The sequence below is a fragment of the Mustelus asterias genome, unplaced genomic scaffold, assembly GCF_964213995.1.
Source record: "Mustelus asterias unplaced genomic scaffold, sMusAst1.hap1.1 HAP1_SCAFFOLD_234, whole genome shotgun sequence".
In the NCBI taxonomy this organism is placed as follows: domain Eukaryota; kingdom Metazoa; phylum Chordata; class Chondrichthyes; order Carcharhiniformes; family Triakidae; genus Mustelus; species Mustelus asterias.
The window spans coordinates 65,623-87,659 of NW_027590209.1; the positions used below are offsets into that span (position 1 = coordinate 65,623).

Sequence of the window (22,037 nt, forward strand, 5' to 3'; positions counted from 1 at the left end):
TTGTCTTTCCTTTTTAATTACCATATCTCCGGTTTCCTCCACTCCAAAGGTTAGGTTGATTGGCCATGCTAAATTGCCCCTTAGTGTCAGGGGGACGAGCTAGGATAAATATGTGGGGTTATGGGAATAGGGCCTGGGTGGGATTGTTGTTGGTGCAGACTTGACGGGCTGAATGGCCTCCTTCTCCACTAGGGTTTCTATGACAACCTGCTCCATGTAATTGCTGGAATTACTCAGCTTGTATTGCCCTTAAGGGGCAGAATATATCTTCACATGGATAGATGTCGATTAATCTGGCATAGTCAGCATGAATTTAAGGGGAGATTTGATTTATTATTGTCACATCTATTAGCATAGTGTGAAAAATATTGTTTTTTGTGCACTATAGTAACAAAGCATACCATTCAGAGAAGGAAACGAGAGGGCAGAATATAGTGTTAGTCATAACTAGAGTGTAGAGGAAAGATCTGTTTGTGTGAGGTAGGTCCATTCAAAAGTCTGATGGCAGCAGGGAAGAAAGTCAGTTGGTACATGATGAGTTATGTATCTTTTTTTCATACTGGGAGAAGGTGGAAGAGTGTCTGGGTGTGTGGGATCCTTGATTATGCTGGCTGCTTTTCAGAGACGGCATCAATGGGTGGGGGGTTGGTTTGTGTGATGGACTGGGCTTGATTCATGATCCTTTATAGTTTCTTGCGGTCTTGTGCAGAGCAGGAGCCATACAAAGCTGCGATACAACCAGGAAGATGGTGCATCTGTGAAAGTTGGTGAGTTGTAGCAGACATGCCGAATATTCTTGGCCTCCTGTGAAAGAGATGTTGGTGGGCTTTCTTAACTGGAGGGACCAGGTGATCTGGGCACCTAGAAACTTGAAGCTCTTGACTGTTTCCACTTCACTGTTTATGTGGATGGGGGCATGTCCTCCACTGCTTCCTGAAGTCAATGACAATCTCCTTTGTTTTGTTGACATTGCGGGAACAATAATCTCTCCCTCACCAGTTCACTCTATTCTCTATCTCATTGTTTGAGATCCAACCAACTACGTTTGTCATCAGCAAACTTGTAAATGGAATTGGAAGGGAATTTGGCCACAGTCATGGGTGTATAAAGAGCATAGTAAGGGACTGAGGACACGGCCTTGTGGGACAGTGGTGTTCAGGATGATTGTAGAGGAGGTGTTGTTGCCTATACTTCCTGATTTTAAGGTTTGTCTGTTGGGAAGTTTTGGATCCAGTTGCAGAGGAGGAGCCAGGCCCCAGGCCAGGAGTTTGGAGATGTTTTGTTGGGAGTAAGGTGTTGATGGCTGAGCTGATAAATAGGAGTCTGACATGGGTGTCTTTGTTATCTAGGTGTTCCAGAGTTCAGTGTAGGGCCAGGGAGATGGTGTCTGCTGTGGACCTGTTGTGACAATAGGCACACTAGTGGATCCACACAATCTGGTGTGATGCAAAGTTGTCTCTTTATCGGAGTAATAATACAATTGTGTTTGTGGCAGATGAGGTAAACTCTATTCATTCCTGGCATCAAGGACTTGCCTGATGAAGAGAGCTTTGGTGTAAACGCATTGGGAGCTTAGAATGAGGGGTGATCTTGCAAAACACATGGTGCTGAAAGTAGTAGATGAGGGTGTGGATACAAGGCGAACACTCACTCTTGTGGGAGGAGAGTTCTGAAGACTGTGGAGGAACGGAGAGATCTTGGGGTCCATATCCACAGATCTCTGAAGGTTGCCACTCTAGTGGATAGAGCTGTGAAGGTGGCCTATAGTGTGTTAGCTTTTATTAACGGGGTTGGAGTTTAAGAGCCGTGGGATTATGCTGCAACTGTACAGGACCTTGGCGAGACCACATTTGGAATATTGTGCGCAGTTCTGGTCACCTCACCATAAGGAGGATGTGGAAGTGCTGGAAAGAGTGCAAAGGAGATTTACCAGGATGCTGCCTGGTTTGGAGGGTAGGTCTTATGAGGAAAGGTTGAGGAAGCTAGGGCTGTTCACTCTGGAGCGGAGGAGGCTGAGGGGAGACTTCATAGAGGTTTATAAAATGATGAAGGGGATAGATAGAGTGAACATTCAAAGACTATTTCCTCGGGTGGATGGAGCTATTACAAGGGGGCATAACTATAGGGTTCGTGGTGGGAGATACAGGAAGGATATCAGAGGTAGGTTCTTTACGCAGAGAGTGGTTGGGGTGTGGAATGGACTGCCTGCAGTGATAGTGGAGTCAGACACTCTAGGAACATTTAAGCGGTTATTGGATAGGCACATGGAGCACACCAGGATGATAGGGAGTGGGATAGCTTGATCTTGGTTTCAGATAAAGCTCGGCACAACATCGTGGGCCGAAGGGCCTGTTCTGTGCTGTACTGTCCATGTTCTATGAGAGCAAAACATCAGAGCATCAGTGTAAAGATGAGGTGTCCATTGACGATGAGGTTGGTCAGTAACTCTTGTGTCATTGTATTTATTCAAGGCAGAGTTAGTTTGTTGATTGTGTCAAATTTATTTATTAGTCACACATGGGCTTGCATTAACACTGCAATGAAGTTACTATGAAAATCCCCTAGTCACCACACTCTGGTGCCTGTTCTGGTACATGGAGGGAGAATTTGCCATGGAGAATACACCATGTCTTTCTGACTGAGGAAACCCACGCAGACATGGGGGAGAGCATACAAACTTCGTGCGGACTGTGACCCCAGGTCGGAATCGAACCAGGGACCTTGGTGCTGTGAGGCAGCAGTGCTAACCACTGCCGCCATGCTGCCCCAAGCAATGAGGTTGTCATTGCATTTATTCAAGAAAAAGTTGGTTTGTTGATTGAGTCAATGAAAATGGGGTGAGAGGAGGTAATAAATGACTTGAAACTGCAATCCAACAGTCATTGTGTCATTGGCCTATTTTGAATTGTTTTCTGTGCTGCAGCTAAAAATTCAGATTCTCTGCCAGCTCCTTGCAATCTAATTTTTTTTTTAAAGTAGTCTTGTTTTGCAACCTGCTATCCAATGTGCTGCAAACATAGAAACTAGAAGCAGGAATAGGCCATTCAGCCCATTGAACCACATCCCTCCACACCCCTCATCCATGAACCCATCCAAGTTTTTCTTAAAGTGGTAAATAACATTTATCTGGCAGCTCATTCCACACTCCCAACACTCTGTGAAGAAGCCCCCCCTAATATTCCTTTTAAACTTTTCTCCTTTCACCCTTAACCCATGCCCTCTGGTTTTTTTTCTCCCCTAGCCTCAGTGGAAAAAGCCTGCTTGCATTCACTCTATCTATACCCATCAAAATCTTATACAGCTCTATCAAATCTCCCCTCAATCTTCTACGCTCCAGGGAATAAAGTCCCAACCTATTCAATCTCTCTCTAACTCAACTTCTCAAGTCCCGGCAACATCCTTGTGAACCTTCTCTGCACTCTTTCAACCTTATTTACATCCTTCCTGTAACTAGGTGACCAAAACTACACAATACTCTGAATTCGGCCTCACCAATGCCTTATATAACCTTACCATAACACTCCAACTTTTATACTCGATACTCCGATTTATAAAGGCCAATGTACCAAAGGCACTCTTTACGACCCTATCCACCTGTGACGTCACTTTTGGGGAATTCTGTACCTGTATTCCCAGATCCCTCTGTTCAACTGCACTCTTCAGAGTCCTACCATTTACCCTGTACGTTCTACTTTGGTTTGTCCTTCCAAAGTGCAATATCTCTCACTTGTCTGCGTTAAATTCCATTTGCCATTTTTCAGCCCATTTTTCTAGTTGGTCCAAATCCCTCTGCAAGCTTTGAAAACCTTCCTCACTGTCCACTACACCTCCAATCTTTGTATCATCAGCAAATTTGCTGATCCAATTTACCACATTATCATCCAGATCATTGATATAGATGACAAACAACAATGGACCCAACACCGATCCCTGCGGCACACCACTAGTCACAGGCCTCCACTCAGAGAAGCAATCCTCCACAACCACTCTCTGGCTTCTTCCATTGAGCCAGTGTCTAATCCAATTTACTACCTCCCCATGTATACCCAGCGAGTGAACCTTCCTAACTAACCTCCCATGAGGGACCTTGTCAAAGGCCTTGCTGAAATCCAGGTAGACAACATCCACCGCCTTCCCTTCATCCACTTTCCTGGTAACCTCCTCGAAAAACTCTAATAGATTGGTCAAACATGACCTACCACGCACAAAGCCATGTTGACTCTCCCCAGTAAGTCCCTGTCTATCCAAATATTTGTAGATCCTATCCCTTATCACACCTTCCAATAACTTGCCCACCACCGACATCAAACGTACTGGCCTATAATTTCCTGGATTTCTTTTGGGACCTTTTTTAAACAACGGAACAACATGAGGCACTCTCCAATCATCCGGCACCTCCCCCGTGAATACTGACATTTTAAATATGTCTGCCAGGGCCCCTGTAAGTTCAATACTAGCTTTCCTCAAGGTCCATGGGAATTTTGAGTGCAGAGTTTATGTTCCTGTCAGGATTAAAGGCAAAGTAAATAAGAACCAAGGTTCCTTATTCCTGAGGGAGATTGTAGCACTGATTAAGAGGAAGAGAGTTGTATGAAATGTACAGGCAGCAAGGAACAGATCAGATGCTTGAGGTCTGGTCCTGGGGATTTATCCACTCTGATTTGCCTCAAGACAGCAAGCACCACCTCCCCTTTAATCTGTAAAGGTTCCATGACCTCCCTACCTGTTTGCCCTATTTCCGTAGACTCCATGCCCATTTCCTCAGTAAATACGGATGCAAAAAACCCATTTAGTATCTCTCCCATCTCTTTTGGTTCCATACACAGTCTACCACTCTGGTCTTCAAGAGGACCAATTTTATCCCTCACTATCCTTTTGATCCTAACATACCTATAGAAGCTCTTTGGATTTTCCTTCTGTCTGCCAAAGCAACCTCATGTCATCTTTTAGCCCTCCTGATTTCCCTCTTAAGTAGCTTCTTGCACTTTTTATACTCCTCGAGCATCTGATCTGTTCCTTGCTGCCTGTACATTTCATACAACTCTCTCTTCCTCTTAATCAGTGTTACAATCTCCCTTGAGAACCAAGGTTTCTTATTCCTATTTACTTTGCCTTTAATCCTGACAGGAACATACAAACTCTGCGCACTCAAAATTTCTCCTTTGAAGGCCTCCCACTTTCCATTTACATCCTTACCAGAGAACAGCCTGTGCCAATCCACACTTCCCAGATCCCTTCTCATTTCATCAAATTTGGCCTTTTTCCAGTTCAGAACTTCAACCCGAGGACCAGATCTATCCTTATCCATGATAGTCCTTGTAAATCTTTTAATTTTTGCACCCTTTCCAGTTTAATGGCATACACCATACTCCAAATGTGGCCTTACCAATGTCTTGTGCAGTTGTAACAATGTCCTATAATCTGATGGAGCAGAGCATCTTTGTATAAGCTGCTAAATCTTTGTCATGAATTCTCTGGCACATTGTGTGAATTCTGTTATCATTTAGAACATAGAACATAGAACAGTACAGCACAGAACAGGCCCTTCAGCCCACGATGTTGTGCTGAGCTTTATCTGAAACCAAGGTCAAGCTATCCCACTCCCTATCATCCTGGTGTGCTCCATGTGCCTATCCAATATAGCTTAAATGTTCCTAAAGTGTCTGACTCCACTATCACTGCAGGCAGTCCATTCCACACCCCAACCACTCTCTGCGTAAAGAACCTACCTCTGATATCCTTCCTATATCTCCCACCACGAACCCTATAGTTATGCCCCCTTGTAATAGCTCCATCTACCTGAGGAAATAGTCTCTGAACGTCCACTCTATCAATCCCCCTCATTATTATATGAACCTCTATTAAGTCTCCCCTCAACCTCCCCCGCTCCAGAGAGAACAGCCCTAGCTCCCTCAACCTTTCCTCATAAGACCTACCCTCCAAACCAAGCAGCATCCTGGTAAATCTCCTTTGCACTGTTTCCAGCGCTTCCACATCCTTCTTATAGTGAGGTGACCAGAACTGCACACAATATTCCAAATGTGGTCTCGCCAAGGTCCTGTACAGTTGCAGCATAATCCCACGGCTCTTAAACTCCAACCCCCTGTTAATAAAAGCTATCACACTATGGGCCGCCTTCATGGCTCGATCCACTTGAATGGCAACCTTCAGAGATCTGTGGATATGGACCCCAAGATTTCCCTGTTCCTCCACAGTCTTCAGAACCCTACCTTTGACCCTGTAATCCACATTTTAATTTGTCCTACCAAAATGAATCACCTCACATTTATCAGGGTTAAACTCCATCTGCCATTTTTCAACCCAGCTTTGCATCCTATCTATGTCTCTTTGCAACCTACAACAGCCCTCCACCTCATCCACTACTCCACCAACCTTGGTGTCATCAGCAAATTTACTGATCCACCCTTCAGCCCCCTCCAAGTCATTAATAAAAATTACAAAGAGCAGAGGACCAAGCACTGATCCCTGTGGCACTCTGCTAGCAACCTGCCTCCAGTCTGAAAATTTTCCATCCACCACCACCCTCTGTCTTCGATCAGATAGCCAGTTACCTATCCAATCGGCCAACTTTCCCTTTATCCCACACCTCATTTGTTTAAAAAGTTACAGCCTTCCATCTCGAGTGGTGATTCAGAAAGAATCCTATAATCTGAGAATTACAAAACAGGGAATGTGATGGCACTATGGTATTATCAATGGATTAGTAATCCAGAGACCCAGAGTAATGTCCTGGGGACCTGGGTTCGAATCCCACCACAAAATGGTGAAATTTGAATTTGATAAAAAAATCTGGCATTTAAAAATCTACTGATGACCATGAAGCCATTGTAAATTGTCAGAAAAAGCCATCTGGCTCACTAATGGCCTTTGGGAAAGGGAATCTGCTGGTCTAATTGTGACTCCAGAGCCACAGCAATGTTGCTAACTGCCCTCTGGGATGGGCAACAAGTGCTGGCCCAGCCTGTGATGCTCTCATCCTTCTGAATGAATAAAAGACAGCGAATGTTTGAGATTTGAATTCCATAAGAGTCAGAGGTTTACAGCATGGAAACAGGCCCTTCAGCCCAACCTGCTGCCCAGTTTTTAAAACACAGCTGGTCCCAATTGCCTGTTTGGCCCATATCCCTCTGTACCCGTGTAACTGTCTGTACCTGCCTCTCCCACACTCGGCTCATTCCAGACACTCTCCATCCTCTGGAAAGAATTGACCCTTTTGTGTATCTCCCCTCACCTTAAACCCTCGAGTTTTAGACTCCCCTACCTTTGGGAAAAGATGTTGACTATCTACCTCCTATTTGTCCCTCATTATTTTATAGACCTCTAAGATCACCACTAAGCCTCCTACACTCTAGGAGAAAACATCCAGCCTCTCTTTATAACTCAAATCATGAAGTCCTGGTAGCATCCTCGTAAATCTTTTCTGCACTCTTTCTAGTTGAATAATATCCTTTCTATAATAGGGTGACCAGAATTGCACACAGTATTCCAAGTGTGGCCTTACCAATGTCTTGTACAACTTCAAGTTGTCCCAACTCCTGTATTCAATGTTCTGACCAATGAAGCCAAGCATGCTGAATGCTGCCTTCACCACTGTCAACCTGTGCCTCCACTTTGGAGGAGCAATGAACCTGTACTCCTAGGTCTCTGTTTTGTCGCTCTTCCCAATGCCCTGTCATTAACTGAGTAGGTGCTACCCAGATTTGATCTACCAAAAGTATCCCATTTGCTGCCTTAATCGTAACTATCTTTCCTGCTGTCTTCCAGGACATAGGGAGATGCATCCCAGCTGCCTTTGGTCCACTGTACATCCAAGCATCGGATTGTTCATTGTGTACTCCCTTGGCAAGTGTCAATCCTTCCAAAATACATCACCTCAACCATTTATCTAAATTAAACTCCATCTGCCATTTATCAGCCCACGGTCCCAATTGATCAAGCCCCTGTTGCAATCAGAACTTTCTTCACTGTCCACTATACCACCAATCTGTCATCTGCCAGCTTACTAACCATGCCTCCAAAATTCATTAATATAAATGGCAACTAACAGCGGACCCAGCACCAATCACTGAAGCATGCTGGTTACAGACCTCGAGTTTGAAAAACAGCCCTTCAACCACCCCGTGTCTTCTGTCATCATCCAATTTGCTACCTCGCCCTGGATCCCATGAGATTTAACTTTGTGCAACAATCTACCATGCCCTGTCAAAGGCTTTGCTAAAGTCCGTGTAGACAACATTAACTGCACTGCCCTCATCAACCTTCTTGATTACCCCTTCAATCAATGATGACCATGGAACCATTGTCGATTGTTGTTTTGACCTATCTGATTTACTAATGCTCTTTAAGGAAGAAATCTGACGTTTACCGAACTAAAATTTCTCTTTGCATCCCCTCCACTTCTCTCTCCGGCTCTGTTACATTTCCTTTTCACTGTTGGCTTTGCCCTTTAGCCAGTTGAGAAGAGACATTTTGGATGATTTTTTTCTATTTTCTTTTCATCCTTTCTATGTAGCAAGACAGTTAGCACTGCTGCCTGACAGAGCCAGGGACCTGGGTTCAATTCCACCTGTAGGTGTCTGTAGAGTCTACATGTTCTCCCTGTCTCCATGGGTTTCCACCCACACTCCAAAGATGTGAAGGTTTGTGGATTGGCCATGCTGAATTGCCCCAAGGGAATTCTCAGGGTAAATACATGGGTTTATGGGGATAGTTGAAGTAAGATTTTCTCTTGGAGAGTTGCTGCAGACTTGATTCTCCTCCACTGAGGAGAAAGGTTTCTTCTGTATCCCTCAGTTTTGTACTCCTCAATCAGGTCCCCCCCCCCCTCAGCCTTCTCTGCTCTAAGGAAATCAACCCTAGCCCCTCTTTATAGCTGAAACACTCCAGCCCACGCAACATCCTGAGGAATCTCCTCTGCACCCTCTCCAGTGCAATCACATCCTCCTTAGTGTGGTGACCAGAACTGCATGCAGTACTCCAGCTGTGGCCTGACCAGCGTTTTATCCATCTCCATCATAACCTTTCCTGCTATTGTACTCTATGCCTTGGCTACTAAAGGAAAGTATCCAATTTGCTGCCTTAATCATAACTATCTTTCCTGCTGTCTTCCAGGACATAGGGAGATGCATCCCAGCTGCCTCTAGTCCACTGTACATCCAAGCATCGGATTGTTCATTGTGTACTCCCTTGGCAAGTGTTAATCCTTCCCAAATACATCACCCCACACTTGTGTCAAATTCAATTTGCTGCTGTTCAGTTTGCCAAACCTGCCTGTTTTATAATCATCATGTAATCGAAGGCTTTCCTCCTCCCTATTTACACTCCACTAACTTTGGTGTCATCTATCAACTTTCTCATTTTACCTCCCACATCTGGATCATTAATGTACACTGCAACTACTGTATTGGAAGAGTAAAGAACAAAGAAAAGTACAGCACAGGAACAGTCCCTTCGGCCCTCCAAGCCCGTGCCAATCATGATGGCTGAGCTAATTTCTGCCCTCACTCGGTCTGTATCCCTCTATTCCCCTCCCTATTCGTGTTCCCATCCTCTTAAATGTTGCTAATGTGTCTGCTTCCACAACATCCTCTGGCAGCATGTTCCAGGCACTCGCCACTCTCTGATTGATTGGAAAAACTTCCCCTGCACATTCTCAAACATTCCCCTCTCACATTGAACATGTGCCCCCTTGTAATTGACACTTCCACCCTGGGGAAAAAGCCTCTGACTATCCACCCGGTCTATGCTCAAGTTTGTAGACCTCTATCGGGTCTCCCTCCGCCTGTGTCTTTCCAGTGAAAACAATCCTAGTTTATTCAACCTCTCATAGCCAATACCAGGCAACATCCTGGTGAACCTTCTTTGCACTCCTGGTAATCTGGCGACCAGAAGTGCACGCAATAATCCAAATGTGGCCTAACCAAGATTTGATTATAGCTGCAACATGATTTCCCAACTCTTGTACTCGATGCTGCAGCCAGTTATCTATCTCTTGTAATGTAATGTAATGTTGTCATTTATCTCAAGAGGCTTGGAATACAAAAGCAGGGATGTACTTCTGAGGCTTTATAAAGCACTGGTTAGGCCCCATTTGGAGTACTGAGTACTCAGGAAGGACATACTGGCACTGGAGCGGGTCCAGCGGAGATTCACACGGATGATCCCAGGAATGGTAGGCCTGACATACGATGAACGTCTGAGGATCGTGGGATTATATTCATTGGAGTTTAGGAGGTTGAGGGGAGATCTAATAGAAACTTACAAGATAATGAACGGCTTAGATAGGATGGACATAGGGAAGTTGTTTCCATTAGCAGGGGAGACTAGGACGCGGGGGCACAGCCTTAGAATAAAAGGGAGTCACTTTAGAACAGAGATGAGGAGAAATTTCTTCAGCCAGAGTGGTAGGTCTGTGGAATTCATTGCCACAGAGGGCTGTGGAGGCCGAGACGTTGAGCGTCTTCAAGACAGAAATTGATAAATTCTTGATTTCTCGAGGAATTAAGGGCTATGGGGAGAGAGCGGGTAAATGGAGTTGAAATCAACCATGATTGAATGGTGGAATGGACTCGATGGGCCGAATGGCCTTACTTCCGCTCCTATGTCTTATGGTCTTATGGTCTTTATCTGCTCTGGCCTAAATGTGACTCCAGACTCTTAATTGGCCTGTGAAATACCCTGGTAAGTCATGCAGTCATATCCCTTTGAAACATATTGAATTTTTAAAGGGTTTGACAGGGTAAATGCTGAAGTGTTGCTCTCCTTCATGGGAGAGTCTAGACCAGAAAGCAGTTTCAGAATAGTGATGCCAATTTACTACTTATGTCTTTGGAACTCATTGCCACAGAGCTGTGGGGGAAATGTCTTGTGTATATTTAAGGCTGAGATAGATTTTTGATCAGTAAGGGAATCAAGTTATGGGAAATGTCAGGGAAATTTGAGGAATGTCGATCAGCCACGGTCCTATTGAATGGCAGCACAGGCTTAAGGGGCTACTTTACTGAGCTGAGATTGATTTCCACTTGCACATGGAAGCTGGCCAGGTTTTTGCCACGTAGACTTTCTCCTCTTTCCACATGTGGTCTTACCCCTGGGTTCTACACAATGCCCCAAGCCCTTTTGTGTTAGCATAAAAGGCTGATGAAAACATGTAGAATCATGAATTTAAAATACTGACGTGGAGTGCATGATCTTGGATTAGAGTTATACTAACAAGAGACTCTATGTAAAAGGCAGTTTGATTAAACAACAAGTCTTGCTTATGTAAACATGTATTATTTCTTAGAATGTATTTTGTGAATTTTGGAATGTATTGGGTGGCACGGTAGCACAGTGGTTAGCACTGCTGCTTCACAGCTCCAGGGACCTGGGTTCGATTCCCGGCTTGGGTCACTGTCTGTGTGGAGTTTGCACATTCTCCTTGTGTCGGTGTGGGTTTCCTCCGGGAGCTCCGGTTTCCTCCCACAGTCCAAAGATGTGTGGGTTAGGTTGATTGGCCATGCTAAAAATTGCCCCTTAGTGTCCTGGGATGTGTAGATTAGAGGGATTAGCGGGTAAAATATGTAGTGATATGGCGGTAGGACCTGGGTGGGATTGTGGTCGGTGCAGACTCAATGGGCCGAATGGCCTCTTTCTGTATTGTAGGGTTTCTATGATTCAGCCAATGGCAAGGTCTGATGGGATAAGGCACATGGAAAGAAACCACATTTTTGTGGAACAATGGACTGTTGAATGTGGACATTTTTATCAGTAGATGTCAGGAACAAAATGGCTGCCAATGCCACCTCCATGAATAGAACGATACAACTCAAAGCTGATAACACAGGTGCAAGACAGAAGGATTTTCTGTGTCAGACGGGACATGTGGGATTGAGTCTGTGGGAATATTGCCTTAACCTTACTGTCCAGCAGGAAATAATATCTGGATGATTTAAGCTAATGAAATACCATGAAACCAAGGTGTGACTTGTAATTGGCTGGAATTGATGACGGGGTGAGTTATTGACTGATTTTGTATTAATGTTTACTGGATCATACCTACCGAAAAATATGATTTTGAAAATGCATAATTGCCCTCCGAGGCATTGTTTTTCAGTGGTATTGGGTTTGTCAGCCTCCCAGTGCAGTGCTGAACCATCTAATATCATCTTGCATTTGATTGATTGATCAATAAAGTTGCACCTTTAAATCTGGACACTGAGTTTGAGTCGTGCATTTAGCCCAGCAATGCACAGCCTCAAAAGAAAGCACCCCCCCTGCCCCAGTCAACAATAGTTCAAGCTCCAGTTCCTTGGCAGTCAGCCAATGAATTGATCAGAAAGCATTGTTTGATTCGGCCAATCAAATGAGCCAGGGCAGAGGCACTGGTCATTAGACCCCATCATGTTGAGGCTTTTAAGTGCATTTAGTTTAAATTCCAATACCCAATTAAGGAAAGTTCAAAGTTTGTAACTAACTCCTTTCTGCTAAGAATGAGCTGTTACCCCAGCACCGTTTGTCCTTTAAATTCCACGCCAACTTGGCCACACGAAAATCCCGGCACACTTAAAATCTTTGGCCCAAAATCGGGTTTGCTTGATTGGAAATCTTTAGCATATTTCTCTGCAGCCCATTCAGCCACATGCCAGGATGGAATAACTTTTGACTCTGAACAGGACAGGATTTTCGAGTCTTGTTAAGTTAGTGGAAATTGGCATTGATGTTAATGACTGGCTGTTGGGACGATGGATGGTGTTGCTCAGATTGGGGAATTTAACTGCTCCATCTTTCTTCCCTTGCAGGAGTGCCACTGTGTCAAGGCGATCGATGTACCTATTGGAAAGGGAGCTGGCCATAATCTCTCTCATGCAGGAGGAGGTAGCAGAGCAGATAAGGTTCTACAGGAGGAACAGTGGCTCCAGGAGACTGAAGGATATGCTGGAGTTGCAAATGATCACCATCTTGCGGCTGCAAGCAGGGACAATGGAACGCATCCAATCCAAGGAGACCATGATGGCGAACGGCTCAAGTAGGTGCTAACTGGAGTCGTGTGGTCCCACTTGACCGGATTATCTGTAGCTCGGAGCAGAAATTGTCTGCCTCACACTGAGGAAGGAGTCTAACAACACCAGGTTAAAGTCCAACAGGTTTATTTGGTAGCAAACGCCACTAGCTTTCGGAGCACTGCTCCTTTGTCAGGTGAGTGGGAGTTCTGTTCACAAACAGGGCATATAAAGATGCCAACTCAATTTACAGAATAATGATTGGAATGTGAGTCTTTACAGCTAATCAAGCCTTGAAGGTACAGACAATGCGAGTGGAGAGAGCATTAGCACAGGTTAAAGAGGTGTGTATTGTCTCCAGACAGGACAGCCAGTGAGACTTTGCAAGTCCAGGCAAGTTGTGTGAGTTACAGATAGTGTGACATGAACCCAAGATCCCGGTTGAGGCCGTCCTCCTGTGCGGAACTTGGCTATCAGTCTCTGCTCAGCGACTCTGCGCTGTTGTGTGTTGTGAAGGCTGCCTTGGAGAACGCTTACCTGAAGATCAGAGGCCGAATGCTCGTGACCGCTGAAGTGTTCCCCAACAGGAAGAGAACAGTCTTGCCTGGTGATTGTCGAGCGGTGTTCATTCATCCGTTGTCATAGTGTCTGCATGGTTTCCCCAATTTACCATGCCTCAGGACATCCTTTCCTGCAGCGTATCAGGTAGACCATGTTGGCCGAGTTGCAAGAGTATGTACTGTGTACCTGGTGGATGGTGTTCCCACGTGAGATGATGGCATCCGTGTCGATGATCCGGCACATCTTGAGGCAGTTGCTGTGGCAGGGTTGTGTGGTGTTGTGGTCACTGACCACGACACCACACAACCCTGCCACAGCAACTTCTGCAAGATGTGCTGGATCATCGACACGGATGCCATCATCTCACGTGGGAACACCATCCACCAGGTACACGGTACATACTCTTGCAACTCGGCCAACATTGTCTACCTGATACGCTGCAGGAAAGGATGTCCTGAGGCATGGTAAATTGGGGAAACCATGCAGACGCTATGACAACGGATGAATGAACACCGCTTGACAATCACCAGGCAAAACTGTTCTCTTCCTGTTGGGGAGCACTTCAGCGGTCACGGGCATTCGGCCTCTGATATTTGGGTAAACGTTCTCCAAGGCGGCCTTCACAACACACGACAGCGCAGAGTCGCTGAGCAGAAACTGATAGCCAAGTTCTGCACACACGAGGATGGCCTCAACCAGGATCTTGGGTTCATGTCACACTATCTGTAACCCCCACGACTTGCCTGGACTTGCAAAGTCTCACTGGCTGTCCTGTCTGGAGACAATACACATCTCTTTAACCTGTGCTAATGCTCTCTCCACTCGCATTGTCTGTACCTTGAAGACTTGATTAGCTGTAAACTCATTCCAATCATTATTCATTATTTTGTAAATTGAGTTTGTGTCTTTGTATGCCCTGTTTGCACATTCTCCTCGTGTCTGCGTGGGTTTCCTCCGGGTGCTCCGGTTTCCTCCCACAGTCCAAAGATGTGCGCGTTAGGTTGATTGGCCAGGTTTAAAAAAATTGCCCCTTAGAGTCCTGGGATGGGTAGGTTAGAGGGATTAGCGGGTAAAATATGTGGGGGTCGGGCCTGGGTGGGATTGTGGTCGGTGCAGACTCGATGGGCCGAATGGCCTCCTTCTGCACTGTAGGGTTTCTATGATTTCTATGATTTCTATGTTTGTGAACAGAACTCCCCCTCACCTGATGAAGGAGCAGCGCTCTGAAAGCGAGTGGCATTTGCTACCAAATAAACCTGTTGGACTTTAACCTGTTGTTGTTAGACTCCTCCTTACTGTTTACCCCAGTCCAACGCTGACATCTCCACCTCATCATGGCATGAGGGACAGGTTCAATTCTGGCCTTGGCTCATCCTGGAGTTTGCATGTTCTCCCAGTGTCTGTTTCCTCTAGGTGCTCCAGTTTCCTCCCACAGTCTGAAAGGTGTGCTGGTTAGGTGTGTTGGCCATGCTAAATTCTTCCTCCTGTGTACCTGAACAGGCACCAGAGTGTGGCAATGAGGGGATTTTCACAGTAATTTCATTGCAGTGTTAATGTAAGCCTACTTGTGACAACTATTTTTTTACTTTAACAACTGCTCTTTCACTAACCAATACTTCGAGTCATAGAATCCCTACAGTGCAGAATGAGGCCATTCAGCCCATCAAGATTGCACTGACTCTCAGAGCATCCCACCCAGGCCCTATCCCCATGTATTTTTGGGGGGAGTGTATCAAGGATAAATTGAGCAGTGTGGGAGTCTATCTTCACAATGTTACTACATTCAGAATGAACCTTCTGCCCCTTTTGTTCTTTCAGTGAGACGGGAAGATTCCAGGCAAAGACTCTCCAACCAGTGAATTCCTGATCGTGTACATCAGTCCTTTTTTCCTGTTGCCTTCACATTGTCACCTCTCTTTGCATGGCACTTGTCCTCCAGGGTGACCCCCTTTTTGGAACGCACAATCGAATGTCTTCCACCCTCCTGGGACCCTGATTTCTTCCGAGATCCTGGCTGGAATTGTTCTCAATCGCAAGTTTCCAACGTTCAAAAGCTCGGCCTCTACACCCTATTTATTTGCTCACGGGATGTTTGGCCAGCCAGTCGGGGTTTTTAAAGATTTGCCTAAAATACTTGTCAATTTGCCCCTTGTTCGATTTGTCAACTGTTGACCAATTGAGTATTGATTTTTTTTTTTACCAAAATCACGCTTGCTCTATTTGGACCCAGCCTGGTGAAGTTGAGCAAAGGCATTTTGGATGACTTTGCTGTTCTTTAATCTTTTCTACACATTAAAATAATTTAATTGTATTATCCTAGTCTCGAGTCATTTCCGTAGATCCCAAAACAGCTACCTCTTATTCATTGTAATGAGAAATCTGCATGAAATGTTTTTACTTTATTCCTGGATTTTATGGGACCCTTTGAGGATGGGAGAGGTGACCGAAGGCATTGGATGACCTGCCCAGGAAACTACCCCTACAACCACTCTAGAGCTGAAGTGTGAGGAAGACAGTTCTTCAATAAGTCCTATTGTCACTGGCTTGACTTTCTGTGTGACTTCTTTGGAGCTACCTCCCTGGTCACCTCAGACTTCACACTGGCGACAAGGATGGGATGTCTTAATTGAGGGAGGAGTGAGGATTTTCCTCTACTGTGGTCCAGTGAAGGACCCATGGCAAGTGCAGTGCTTCAGGGGTGGGGGACTGTCAGGATAACATGGCAGCCACAGGAAAGGGTTGGACAGACAGTGGAGGAAGGAAACGTGTACTTGGTTGCAGCGACAGAATGACTCAGTGCAGCACTGCTGATTGCTGGGGATTCTCACAACACCAGGTTAAAGTCCAACAGGTTTATTTGGTAGCAAATACCATAAGCTTTCGGAGCGATGCCCCTTCGTCAGACGAAGGGGCATCGCTCCGAAAGCTTATGGTATTTGCTACCAAATAAACCTGTTGGACTTTAACCTGGTGTTGTGAGACTTCTTACTGTGCTTACCCCAGTCCAACGCCGGCATCTCCACATCATGATTGCTGGGGATGGCAGTGTGTCTGGAGTCCCGTGGTCATCGAGGAACCACAATCAGCAGCCAGGAGTCAGCATGGGAGGAACAGGCCAAGTCATGCTGAGGCAAGAAACATTGCCGCTGCCAAGGCAAAATGGTGGGAACATCCAGGACAATGAGTTACACAAGGAGGCTGAAGTTGTGTTTCAGGTTAAAAACTCTGCCTAAATCATAGGTTTTCTGGTCGCTGCACTACCAGTGGAGGCTTTAGAGAGTGCAGAGAAGGTTTACCAGGATGTTGCCTGGTATAGAGGGTCTTTGGCTATGAGGAGAGATTGGGTAAACTGGGCTTGTTCTCCCTGGAAAGACAGAATGAGGGGAGACCTAATAGAGGTGTACAAGATTATGAAGGGTATAGATAGGGTGAACAGTGAGAAGCTTTTTCCCAGGTCGAAGGTGACGATCACAAGGGGTCATGGGCTTAAGGTGAGAGGGGCGAGGGATAACTCTGATATCAGAGCATTTTTTACAGTGGTTGGGGCAGACACCCTGGCACGTTTAAGACTTACCTGGATAGTCACATGAGCAGTCTGGGAATGGAAGGATACAAACGAATGGTCTAGTTGGACCAATGAGCGGCACAGGCTTGGAGGGCCTGTTTCCTGTGCTGTACTGTTCTTTGTTCTTCTTAGTTCTGTCTTCTATGGCCAAGCCAGTTCTGTACCCATCTAGCTAGTTCACGTTTGATCCTGAGATTTAACCTTTTGCACCAGCCTGCCAACAGAGACCTTGTTTTGCACCTTGAATTTGGCTAGGATAAGCATGATATGTTTCACTTCAAGTATGATTCAAGTGACTAATTAGGGAGCTTTTATTAAACAAAGTTTATTTAAGAATATATTTAACATGTATAGTCAAAACTGGGAAGAACTTTTATCAATTACAAACAATCTCAATGTACAACCCTTAATGAATATGTAAACAGTCACAATCAAAACCTCCCATTGACCAAAGGCCCTTTTCTCTGGTTTAACAGTACAGACTAATGGAAATTTGAATCTCTTGATTGAAATCTGCAGTTTCTCTAGATTCACTCAATATTTTGAAGACTGGACAGCTTCTGAAAGCACCAGGGACACTATTGCAGCATGACAACAAGCCTTTCAGTTAACTGGTAGAATTTTCAAAGCAAAACTGAGCAAGAGACGACTTTTCCAGCTTCCTTCTAAGACTGCCTCTAACCCTGCAGCCCCAAATGAAACTGAAACCTGACCTCTTGTCATTTGAGCTGCCAACAGCTTTTCTCCTCCCACAGTGACATCACCTAAAGATGTGATAATTTTAAAAAAAAACCTCAAAAGTACACTGCCATCACAACTCTCTCTCCTTTTTTCTATGTATGGTATGCTTTGTCTGTATAGTGTGCAAGAAACACTACTTTTCATTGTACACCAATACATGGTTGGCAGATGGAGTTTAATTTAGATAAACATGAGGTGATGCATTTTGGTGGTTTCACATCTGAGCAGGACTTCCTCAGTTAATGGTAGGGTATTGGGAAGAGGTATAAAACCGAGATCTAGGGTTACAGGTTCATAGTTCCTTAAGTGGAGTCACAGATGGACAGGGTGGTGAAGAAAGCATTTGGTTTCATTGGTCAGAACATTGGCTACAGGAGTTGGGACATTTGTTAAAGTTGTACAAGACATTACACACGCCACACTTGGAATACTATGTACAGTTCTGGGCACCCTTTATAGAAAAGATATTAAACAAGAGTGCAGAACAGATTTACTAGGATGCTACCGGGACTTGGTTTGAGTTATAAGGAGAGGCTGGATAGACTGGGACTTTTTTCCCCTGGAGCATAGGAGACTTAAGGGTGATAATCATAGAAACCCTACAGTACAGAAAGAGGCCATTCAGCCCATCGAGTCTGCACCGACCACAATCCCACCCAGGCCCTACCCCCATATCCCTACCCCCATATCCCTATATATTTTACCCACTAATGCCTCTGATCTACGCATCCCAGACACTAAGGGGCAATTTTAGGATAGCCAATCAACCTAACCTGCACATCTTTGGACTGTGGGAGGAAACCGGAGCACCCGGAGGAAACCCATGCAGACACAAGGAGAATGTGCAAACTCCACACAGACAATGACCCAAGTTGGGAATCGAACCCAGGTCCCTGGAGCTGTGAAGCAGCAGTGCTAACCACTGTGCTACCGTGCCGCCTAGAAGTCTATAAAATAAAGGGGCATAGATTTTAAGGTGAGAGGGGAGAGATACAAAAGGGTCCAGAGGGGCAATTTCTTTCACACGGTGTTGTGTCTGAAATGAGCTGCCAGAGGCAGTAGTCAAGGCAGGTTCAATTGTGTCTTTTAAAAAGCATTTAGACAGTTCCATGGATAAGATGGGGGGAGGGATATGGGCCAAATGTGAGCAATTGGAAGTAGTTTTGTGGTTTTTTTAAAAAAAAGGGTGTCATAGACAAGTTGGGCCAAAGGGCCTGTTTCCATGCTGTAAATTTCTAAGACTCTAACACGTGACAATAAATCAAATTGTCCTAACTCTCAAAGCTTAGCAGGATGTTGGGAGCCTTGCTTCAGGAAGTGCTGTAGAACTGTTCTGTATGTGTGTTATTGCAGGAAGAAATTAGGCAAGGGTTGTTAATGGAGGAGCAATTCAATTTCAAAGACTTTCAGGATTGCAGTGTGCATGCAGCAGAAGCCTCATCTAGACTCGAGAGCAATGGCATACAAAATGGCAGATGCCCCAGGAAATCAGTTGAAGCTGAGTTGTCAGTATGATAAAAAGGACTACACAGAGGCTGGTGGCTGGATGAGAAGAGCTTAATGTTGGAACTGTGGGAGAAGGGGTTACTTTACCTGCAATTGCAGAGCATCAGGGTCCCAAGAAGGGAGAAAACGGAAGGAACCCAGCCTCTGCAACCTGGAGGAAGTGACAAGTAGCAACTGTTGAAGGGGACAAATAACTGGCAGGATCCACAGACAAAAAGGAACTGACGGAGTGATTGAAATTTAAACAATGCGCTTGCTGTCAGTCCATCCTGATGCAGAGCAGTTTTGGGCAATGGAAGGGAAAGTGGTGAGGATGGAGGTGGACACGGGGGCAGCGGTGTAATTGATTCCAGAGTCCATTTTGTTATGGTTTTGGTTAGAAACTCCCAAAGTGTTTTATGAAGCCTGACTGAATTATCATTTTTGCATTTGGAATTTGGTTAGGATAAGCATGATGTTTCACTTCAGGTGTGATTCAAAAGACCGACGAGGGAGCTTTCATCAAAGTTTATTTCAGAATATAGTTAACATATGTGGAACAGAAATTAGCAATAAGTTTTATCAGTTACAAACGAGAAACAAAACAGCCAATATAATAATTCTTATTGAATATCTTAGAAACCCTACAGCACAGAAAGAGGCCATTCGACCCATCGAGTCTGCACCGACCACAATCCCGCCAGGCCCTACCCCCCATATACCTACATATTTACCCACTAATCCCTCTAATCTACGCATCTCAGGACACTAAGGGGCAATTTTAGCATGGCCAATCAACCAAACCCACACATCTTTGGACTGTGGGAGGAAACTGGAGCACCTGGAGGAAACCCACACAGACACGAGGAGAATGTGCAAACTCCACACAGACAGTGACCCAAGCCGGGAATCGAACCCAGGTCCCTGGAGCTGTGAAGCAGCAGTGCTAACCACTGTGTATTCCAATTAAAACCAAACCCCAATAGACAAAATAAAAACCTTTTTCACAAGTTTAACACAGCACAGTCTAATTCTCTCTCGATACTGGGATCGAGGCTGTTTGTTGAATTCTGCAGTCCAATGTTCTTGAGAATCAGAACAGGTTGAAGACGAGACAGTTTTCCAACGCACCAGAGTGACTCTTTACTGCAGTGTAGCAACCAGCCTTTCTTTTAGCTAACTGATAAAATGTTCAAAGCAAAATTAAGAAAGAGACTTATTTTCCAACTGCCTCTAACACTGCAGCCCAACACAAAACTGAAACCTGACCTGCTCACTGCTTCATCCTCCCACAATGACATCACCTAAGGCTATGATCATTTTTTAAAAACCTCTGAAAGGCACAATGTATAAAGAGAAACTGAATCACCTTTCCTTGAAACCTGTGAATATTGTCCTGAGAACACATACGGATCAGGTGGTGCCTTTGAAGGGTTAGGTATCCACTGTGGTGCAGCTGAAGGACGAGTGTGCACGTCTCTCCTTGTATGTCAGAAAAGGAAATTACCCTGCGTTATTTGGAAGAACTTGAATGAAGCAATTGAGATGAAATTAGGAAGTAGTAAACAGACACTCTCATAAGCTTGTTCAGGCCTGGATGAAATATTAGGCATATACCAGGAGGTGTTTAATGGAACCCGAGGAGAAATGAAAGATGTGAAGGTGAAAATATGGTTAAAATCAGGAGTTTGCCCCAGGAACATGAAAGTTCAGCTAGTACCCAACTGGAGAGCTTGATCGTGTTGGGTGCTTTGGAACCAGCGGCCATGAGTGAATGGGCCACGCTAATAGTTCCAGCCATGAAGACTGATGGATGTGTGAGACTGTGTGGTGATTTAAGGTCACGATGAACCCAAAACTTTATTTGTGGAACAGTATCTGTTACTGAGGAACTCTTGAGTGTCCTGGCCAGGGGAAAAAAGATGGATCTTTCCCAATGCGTCTGCAAGTGGGGGTGGCTGAAGATTCACAACTGTTGTAAATGAATATCACTCAAAAAGGATTGTTTCGCTACAAGCGATGACCCTTTGGAATTACATCAACTCTGGCCACTTTCCAGGGGGCAATGGATCAAATTCTAACTGGTCTTCAGGGAGTACAGTGCCACTGAGATGATATAGTAATCACAGGTGTCACTGACGAGGAACATTTCCATAATCTGGAAGAGATGCCTGTGATGTTAGTGTCCCTTTAAGAGGTTTTTTAAAATCATGATCTCTGAAGTTCTCAAAGTCAGTGTTTCTCAGTTCACAGCCTCAGCTGATGTTGGTGGGAGGAGAAAATAAACTGTGAGCCGGTCAGGTGATAAGGGTTGTTTTTAGTTTTGTTTTGTTGGCAGTGTTAGAAGTATGGCTGAAAGGAGTCTCTCGCTCAATTTTTATTTTGAAAGTTTTACCAATGAGCTGAAAGTACATCTTGTTTGTCATCCTGCAGTAAGGGGGGTCTCTGGTGTTTTGGGAAGCTATTTTGTCTTCAAATTGTGCTGAGTCTCAAGAGCATTGGACTCAAATAAGGCCCTCGATCCCAGTATCACAGGAGCATTATTCTGTGCTGTGTTAAACCTGTTTCAAGGTTTTTGTTGATTGGATACTGGTTTTGATTGGGATAGTTTATATATATTCATTAAGGGTTATACATTATTATTGTGTTTCTTGTTTGTAATTGATAAAAGTACTTGCCAATTT

The 22,037-nt window shown here is 44.9% G+C and overlaps 1 protein-coding gene across 1 annotated transcript in view; it reads left to right on the top strand.

Moving 5' to 3' along the window:
* Positions 1–15,871, top strand: part of LOC144485836 (uncharacterized) — a 33,128-nt gene extending 17,257 nt beyond the window's left edge. The window contains exons 5-6 of the mRNA XM_078203909.1: positions 12,801–13,027; positions 15,381–15,871. Coding sequence (XP_078060035.1) covers positions 12,801–13,027; positions 15,381–15,421 — 268 coding nt within the window. The 3' untranslated portion in view covers positions 15,422–15,871. The remainder of the gene's footprint in view (positions 1–12,800; positions 13,028–15,380) is intronic.
* The last annotated feature ends 6,166 nt before the right edge of the window (positions 15,872–22,037 follow it).